We start from the raw sequence: 8,272 nt of genomic DNA, 5'->3' as shown, positions 1-8,272 counted from the left end.
TTTACTCATTTCAAACTTAAAGGCATCAATCACTTTCATATAAAGCCAAGCTGTGTCGTGTTCAACTACATCATAGCTTTCTGGACATCATTTTCCAAATTACATTCTTCATCCTCTAAAACAATAGAGCACAGACGCTCCCAGATTTGTAACTGCACACTTTCAACCAAAGCCGAAGGAGATACCGAACTGCTCGAATACAATATTCACACCATGGCCGAGATCACCACCGAGGATCCTCGCTATGCATGGGGTCAGCGAAACATCCAGACAGCCACAGAAGGAAAAAACGAAACAGCAAAAGAATAATCTGAACTACAGCACCTCCCAAAAGCAATCAGACGGAAACAAATTCTATACATCAGGAGTGAAGCGACAGCCCGGGAAACATCTTTGCGGCTCCTGGGGCTGCGTGGACAAGGAGTTGGAGGGAGCCTAAGTTGTTAGAACATCAGGGATTGCAGCGGTATGAGCACCGACGACTTTGCCGCCGACATCAGGAAACTCCTCAGATCCTGGCAATGGCCCGACATTCCCATGTTGGTCCACGTCTATGGGGTACTGGAGAAGGTGGCCCTGCAACTCGCCTTGATTCTTGTAGCTGTTCCAGTTCTTTCCGGCTATCTCCTTCACCCTCTTCACACATGCTGGACTGCCAGGCTCATTAAAGCATTCTTCCACTACCCCAAGGTGCTCTGCCCACAGGGACATTCTGTATCCATATACCTGCATAGATGGGCAACAAGGCAAACACATGACAATCATACCCGAAAATATGTATCTCAGTTGCTCCATTCACAAGTCACTGCGACCTATTTTAGATTCAACTGCATTCCCCCTGTCAAAACAAATACCAGAGTCGAAACCATTTCGAATTCTTCTGACTGGAAATGGTGTTCTTCGCATTGTTACAACCAATTGAACAAGTGTGAACTGATTAGTACTACAAAGATTCAGTGAATATTTACTTAAACAAGCCGGCACAAACATCCTAAAATTAGAAATTAGGCTTAGGCAAAGAAGCCACGAGATAACAACCTGACCACGTGGATGCCCCTCCTTTTTCGCACAGGTGTGATGGGGCTGATATGCACCCATGGCAATCTCAGTATCTTTGGTGCCAGCCAATGATCTTTGGTTAAGATTTGCCGATCCCAATAAGACATACTCATCATCCACTACCATTCCTTTAGCGTGAACATATATCATAAATCGCTTGGAATTGTACGATTCTGAGACCTGTTGTATCACGTCAGAAAACATCAGATCCAAGGTTCATCAACTTATATCATGGGGAAAGCTGATTAACCACATGTCAATCTTAACACAGGCTCCACAATGATTACTCAAGATCGACTCACCTTATTTCTAATCAAGCTTGAGCTCAAAGTTCTCAAGTATCTTGTCGAGTCAAGTTCAAGCTCGCCAATACTTAGTTCGACAAGCTCCTAAGTCCAATTGAGCTCCTATCTTTTCAAAAATATTTTTTAAGAACCAAAAAAGGACTCAAAAGTCATTCAAACTACATATTTAACCCTCATAAGCAAATATGCAGGGAAACTGTTTGAGCTTACTAAAACTCAAGCTCAAGTTCATGAAAAACTCTATTATAATTGAGTCAAGCTCAACTCAAGCTCAATACAAAAAGTTTTATATGTGATCAAGCTCGAGCTGAGTTCAAGCCCCTAGGATGCAGGTTGAGTTGAGCACGAACTTTATACCATGTCAACTTGACTCAGCTCAATTACAACTCTATGAACCACGCTTGCTAGTCTAGGCATTTATGCACCACTGAATGAGATACTGTAAAAAGCATTACCGCATTATTTGGAGAACGTTGACCAGAATTAACTTCCCTTTTACCAAGACAGTAAAAATTAAGGTAGTCCTGAGGATGACAATCTTTAAGTGACGTTTGCTTCAGTTGACTTGCGATGACTCGATACATCATTTGCATGGTCTGGTTCTGGGAAAAAAAACGAGGCAAATAGTAAAAAAGAATCAGAATATGTGAGATTTCAGTATCCAAAGAATTAGAAACACACAATATTTTCTATAACTATCGATTTACTATTTTATGGCTAATGTGATGTGTGAGTAGGAGACAATATTAAAGAATACTTTGCCCAGCATTAAACATAGACATCCAGAACTAGTGAGAAAGCATAATCTCGTATTGGCTGGACACCTAAATGGAATCAATTATGTAGTATTTGCTACTCTATAGTATGTAGTGATTTCTGTCACCCGTCATGTAAAGGTTGTCCTTGTCCATGGTACACTATAGGAAGCCTACTCTTGCCTCTCGCCATCTCACCTATCAAACAAAAGCACCAAGGTCTACACAGATCTGCGAAAACACAGTCATGTCCCAACCTACCTGCCAAAAGAGAATCTCTTGAAATGTAGCTGACTTGGGATCCCCTTCAGGCCACATCGGTATGACAATATATACAGCAAATCTCTCATTTGCTTTAATTTTGCTAGCAATCTTCAGGGCCAACTCCATCGGAATGAGGTTATCAGCTCCTGCTCAGACCACGCTACAAATAGCTGATAGTGGTTTGTGGACAAAAATCTAACTATAAGAAGTCTACTGCTTACTGAGACTTTATTAATGTGGCAAACAGTACTAGTTAGTGACTTAGCTCCTTAACATTCAAAAAAGTGATGAAAATGGTCAATTGACCCCCAAACAAAAGATTTAACCAATACTTTGGAGTGAAATGAGCCATAATCAATATATATATATATATATTTGGTAGCTTGATTCACCTCTGCAGGTCAAATATGTGTATAAGCACATGATTGTGATTAAACGAGCGGCACTTAGTCCACCAATTATCTCGAGTATAGATAGGAAATGTGTACTTGCAAAATAAAAGAAATCATGAAATTCACCTGCATCATTATGCGATGGCCATGCATACGATGATCCCAGAAAATACTGATTTTCAATATATACAAAATTTTTAGCAGATCTGATTGCCTGAATGTAAGCTGTCTGAATGCTCCTGTCTACTACTACATCTTTTGCATCTATAAGATTCTGCACCAAAAACTACCAATAATTAAGAGGATGCAGATATGAATGTCAATTAGAAAGGCAGAAACTAGTTTAAGTTTTAACAAGACAGAGATTCCTACTGCACAGGTCCATTAATATGATTTCTTCACCTTTTTACGAAAATCGTTCAACTAAACAAAAGCAAAAGGAGAAGAAAAGTAGGGATAAGAAATGAAGAAAGAAACATAGATCTCATGTACACCTGCTTTCCAGCAACTTCTTTCTTTTTTTTCGGAAATCCTTTGACTGATCCAGAATCAATAGACCGGAAAATCTGCACAAGCAAACATGAAGGAAAGGGCTAAATAAAAGAAAGATAACCTGAACATGCTATAACAACATGGAACTTGCATTTCCAACCTGAACATGCCAGTTATTATGATCATCTTCTTTAGAGACATAGATATCGGGGTTGTCCTCAGGCACTACCGTAGTACGCTCATGGCGGTTTTCCTTTGAAAGAGATCTGGTGCTATCATGTAAATCAGTTGATGGAGGACTCAATATCCAAGAGATACGGCCTATTTTAAGTAAGGAATCATCATGCCAATGTTTTTTTTCCTTTGACAAAGAGACTGAAATCTTTCCATCTTGTTGCTTTCCTCCAACGTTGCTCAAAGTTTATCAGTACATCATATGCAGCAGGCCCTTCAATCCGGCAATGTAAGTCATGCCATGGTTGTCTTGGAGCTTTCATTCCAGCCTGACATACAAAGTAAAGACACTCACTGGAAGAAAATCAAGAGATAATACCAAGTTGTGCAGCAACTACCAGTGCATGGTAACAGGTACCAAAGTCCAAGATCCTACATTCTACAAGACTTAAAACTGAAAGAAATAGCAAGATATTGTTCCATTCACCCCTTTCTTTTTCAGGTTCTATCAATCAAATCTCAAACTTTAGGTGTACCCACAGCATATGGATGGGCATTCTGTAGAGAACCTCAATATGAGCACAACCTTTTCAGCATGAAGAAAGTTGAATATATCTCGCTCATTTCATACTAGTCCATGCAACAAATTAAGATTGAAATGATACAAAGAACTTGCTTGTATCATGACAAATTCGAGTAGTAGACTAGAACCTGCGGCCTCTTCCATAATCCAGAAATTTAAAAATGCTTTTGTGCCCCTGGCAAGGCTGTCAAAGGTTAAGTTCACTATATGCTTCATCTAAAAATCTTTTCCAGCAAGTCATTAAGCAGAGGCATGAATCTTCCTTCAATCTTAATAATAATCAATCCACTTCTGATGTGCAACCATGACAATAAATTCTGAAAAACAACGAAATAAAACCCTTCAAATTCGCAGATTTTGATTTTATCAATTCATCCTCATTTCACCTTGCTTATCCACCTGACTATTTCTTAATGGATTCCCATACAAAACCTCTTAAAATTTTAACGCTACCACAACACTTATGATCATAATTCATCAGATGCGACAAAACATATCTAATCAGAAATAGGCAGACTGTTATTACAGAGATGGTACATCAGTTCTCAAGTAAAAGTATCACGCCACTCTTCATGCAGGAAAGTTGGGGGAAAAAAAATGGGCTCAAAAGACTTCTATCACTCCAGAGTCTAAAATTCAATTTGCATTATAAGACAGCACACACAAGAGTATTAAACAGAAAAGAAAAACTGCTAGGCAAAAAAGCATAGACAAACAACTCACAGGAAATGTAGGATTGTGAAAGTCGTCCTTAAAAACAGTGTCAAGATTGAAATAGCCGATGCTCGGGTGTATCATATCGACCGTCACAGAGATCAATTCCTCCTATAAATGCAGTTATTTTTCGGTAATTACCCGACGCCTGGGTGTCCACCAGGATGCATTTTTGATGGTGTGTGAACATTGATCCAACAACCTGGAGAAAAAAAACACAGTCCAAGCTTGAAAGAGTTACTAAGGTTACCAGAATTACCACAGCACCACATAAGGAACTCAAGCAAGAAAGGAGGATAAAAGTCCATCCATTCTCACAAGATTTATGCAGCCATGCTTAAGTAAAATGAGTGTACATTACAAGCAAACCTTATCCCTTAAGATTATCATTCCAAATCAATGAATGACGATTATGTATAGCACAGAATCTTCCCTAGAAAGTAGAGTACCTTTATGATAGCTTGAAAATGCAAGGAAACAAGGGACATTAGCTCTATGAGTGGGCTAAATGAGGGAGTCCAAAAGAGTCCATCAGTCGTTTTATAAAGGACATTGATCTCCAATGCCAAATCACCTCAGCAAATTCACAGGACATTTCTACAATAAAACGCATCTCCAGCTACAAATATGCAAGGCAGCCAATTGCCTAGACATAAGGCAGGAACAAAACATCACAATGCCACGTAGCTCATAAATGTGAAAGAGGCTATGGCAACGGCAAATGACAAAGAGACCCTGGCCATCCAATGCTAGTGCTAATCTCTAGATTTTGATAAAAGGTCCATGTGGTGAAACTGCAAGAATTCAAGGAATAGCATACCTGCTGTTTAATATAGCCAAGCTTACTGCTGGGATTACGCGGGGCCAGCACACAATTCACTGATGAATGCTTGAAAAAATCTTTAGTTTCTTCATCATGTGTCTGCATCACCCCTTCCTGCAAGAAATGCCGCCCATGCACCCTTATTCATTTGTAGGGACAATATTGAGAGCAAAGAGAGAGACGCTACCACCTAATTCTTCACTAGACAAATGGTCCTCGCAGCAAATACACTAACCATTATAATAGTCTGGGCAACAGAACCAACAACACTATGGTAATCAGCAATGCCATATGCCACCTTAATTTACTAAAATAAACGGATGGAAGCATGTGACAAGGGCAATCCAACTAAAATAAAGCAACTTCTCACCATGTTAATAAAATACTTTTTGTGCGAAGTCTTATCATCCCAAATCAACAACAAAACGCGCACCCCCTCCTGTGACTTATACTTGAGCAATTCACCGAGCGTCAAGTCCCCATCTTGCGGCAATGGCCGGGTCTGGGTATGCTCTCTAATGAGCTTAATTTTATGAGAAACCGACCAACCAACGATGTATATCAAATGGTGAGCCTCGGATATGGCGTGACAAATATCCTCCCAACACTTCTCACGCCTATAAACCCCTCCAGCATCGCTATCCAACTTAATCTCAGGCAACGACCCATCAATCACATGAGCGTCCTGATACAGCGTGAGGCCACTCCCTTTTCTCAAGGGGAAATAAGTCTGCCTCACTCCCTGATGCTTCGGATCTCCAGCAATGCCAATGCGGTACACCTCGTTCTCTTCCACGGGCGTGAACGTCAGCTGGAGCTTGAGAGCGGAATTCTGCTTCGCCGAGGGTCCACTTAGTGGGAACGAACGGGAGATGACCCTTTTTTCCATGATTTCCCGCGCCGATATCTTAACAGTGCCGATCACCTGCGCGCCAAAGAGGTCGTTGTCCTTCACGCGGAACTCCAAGTAGTCGACGGGGTGAGCCAGGGGAATGCAGAACCACTGGTCCCACTCGGGGTCCTGCGTGTTGTGGAGGACGCGAGTGCGGGCAACGGTGGCGTGGGGGACGCAGACGGTGACGTAGGGGTCGGAGGTGATGATCTTGGCGTGGTGGGGGCCGTCGTCGTCGTCGCTGCGGTGGATGGGCAGCGAGGCCGGGTCGGGGTCCGGGTCCGGGGAGCGGGGAGGCCGGGCGCAGGCGGAGAAGCACCAGCGGAGGCGCCCGGTGACCATGTCCATGTTGGGGAGGTCGGAGGCGGAGATGATGCGGAGGTCGAGGTCGCCGTGGAGGTAGACGGGCCCATCTGGAGGCGAACCCGCCATGGGAGAAATCGGAAGAAGACGGGCGGAGGTGGAATGGCAGATGGGTAGAGAGAGAAAAGCATGGTGGATGATATGGCCGGAAGAATCAGTCGGAGGGCGAGAGAGAGAGAGAGAAAGCACGGGGAGAAATGCCTTTCTTGAGGAAGAAGAGAACAGGGAATAGATGCGCACAGAGAGAGAAAGCGAGAGAAGTGCGTCGAGAGAAAGCAAAGGGGAATTCCCAGGTTTCGCTCACCGCTTCAGGAGGAGGATACATCATTCCAGATGAGATCGACGGTGAAATTGGCGATGCCGACATTACAAGAGACAGGACAGAAGTGCGAGTGCGAAACCTCGTATCCATTCCATCGATTGGTCGCGCGAACGCCGATTGGGCCCCACCTGACTCCCTCGGAAACACTTCAAATTCTTCCCGTTTGGTTCCCTCCCGCGCTCTTCCCTATCTCTCCTCTCACTATTTATCTATTCATCTTCTTCTTCTTCTTCTTCTGTCGAGAAAATTGACGTCACATATGTCATTATTTTGATACCACTATTTCATGAGGACCATAACTTTTTTTTTATCACTTAAATGTTATATAACTTCTCACTTGGTCACTTGAGCAGCATATCTTTTTTTATTCTATTTAAAACATCTTGCTAAGCCACGTCGAGTGCAGACATTTGTAGTGCAAACAACAATGAGGGATGGGTAAAGAGAACTCAAGAAACCGTCACGAGTGTTAATGTGTGAATTATGTTAAAGAAGTCTCACATTAAAGAATTAATGTGGTGTTGAGTAATTAATATATAATGATTAACTCATGACTCATTGATTTAAGTTTTTGAATAAAAGTGAATCCAAGCGAATATATTAACAAGCTCAGACTTGACCATGCTCTTTAGCAATCTCCCTAGAAAAAAAGGCATTAGGCTTCTAAAGTGTACTCTTGATAGCGAGAAGGATGTCACATAGTTTCACCAAACATGCAAACAACAACTCACACATGATGACACGTCATGATTATGACACGCAAACAAGAACAAGAATGATGAAACATAGTCTCACCAAACACTCGTGCTCACATAAGATAATGTGTCACGGCTATGACACACAAATGAGAACGAGAAGGATGCCGTATAGTCTCACCAAACATGCAAACCACAACTTGCAAGATGCTACATATTCTCACAGTCTTCACCAAAACGCAAACGACAATTCACATAGGATGACATGTCACGGCTATGGCTAGGAAGAAAGGAAGTGAGAAGGGAGAGAGTGATGGGAGCTGCAATTTGAGAAAAACATAAATTGAAATTTGAAGTTTCTAATAAAGTGGAGGTGGAGCAATGTTGAGGTGTAATTCATATTCCTCATCGATTGGGATGATTGGTGAAGGACAAAGAA

General features: G+C 42.0%; 1 protein-coding gene across 1 annotated transcript; it reads right to left on the bottom strand.

Annotated features, from left to right (window-relative positions):
• On the bottom strand, window positions 1-7,168 carry LOC104419613 (phospholipase D delta). Its single transcript, XM_039304727.1, is given in 12 exon segments — window positions 1-726; window positions 1,039-1,239; window positions 1,820-1,966; window positions 2,381-2,529; window positions 2,902-3,049; window positions 3,270-3,341; window positions 3,428-3,625; window positions 3,627-3,770; window positions 4,748-4,796; window positions 4,798-4,940; window positions 5,559-5,675; window positions 5,932-7,168. Coding segments are annotated over 12 exon segments (2,613 nt in total). The 5' UTR covers window positions 6,886-7,168; the 3' UTR covers window positions 1-435.
• Between the last annotated feature and the right edge of the window lie 1,104 nt (window positions 7,169-8,272).

The sequence above is a fragment of the Eucalyptus grandis genome, chromosome 11 (assembly GCF_016545825.1).
Source record: "Eucalyptus grandis isolate ANBG69807.140 chromosome 11, ASM1654582v1, whole genome shotgun sequence".
In the NCBI taxonomy this organism is placed as follows: Eukaryota; Viridiplantae; Streptophyta; class Magnoliopsida; order Myrtales; family Myrtaceae; genus Eucalyptus; species Eucalyptus grandis.
Note: the sequence above shows the minus strand (reverse complement) of the source record. Positions and strands in the feature narration are given on the sequence as shown.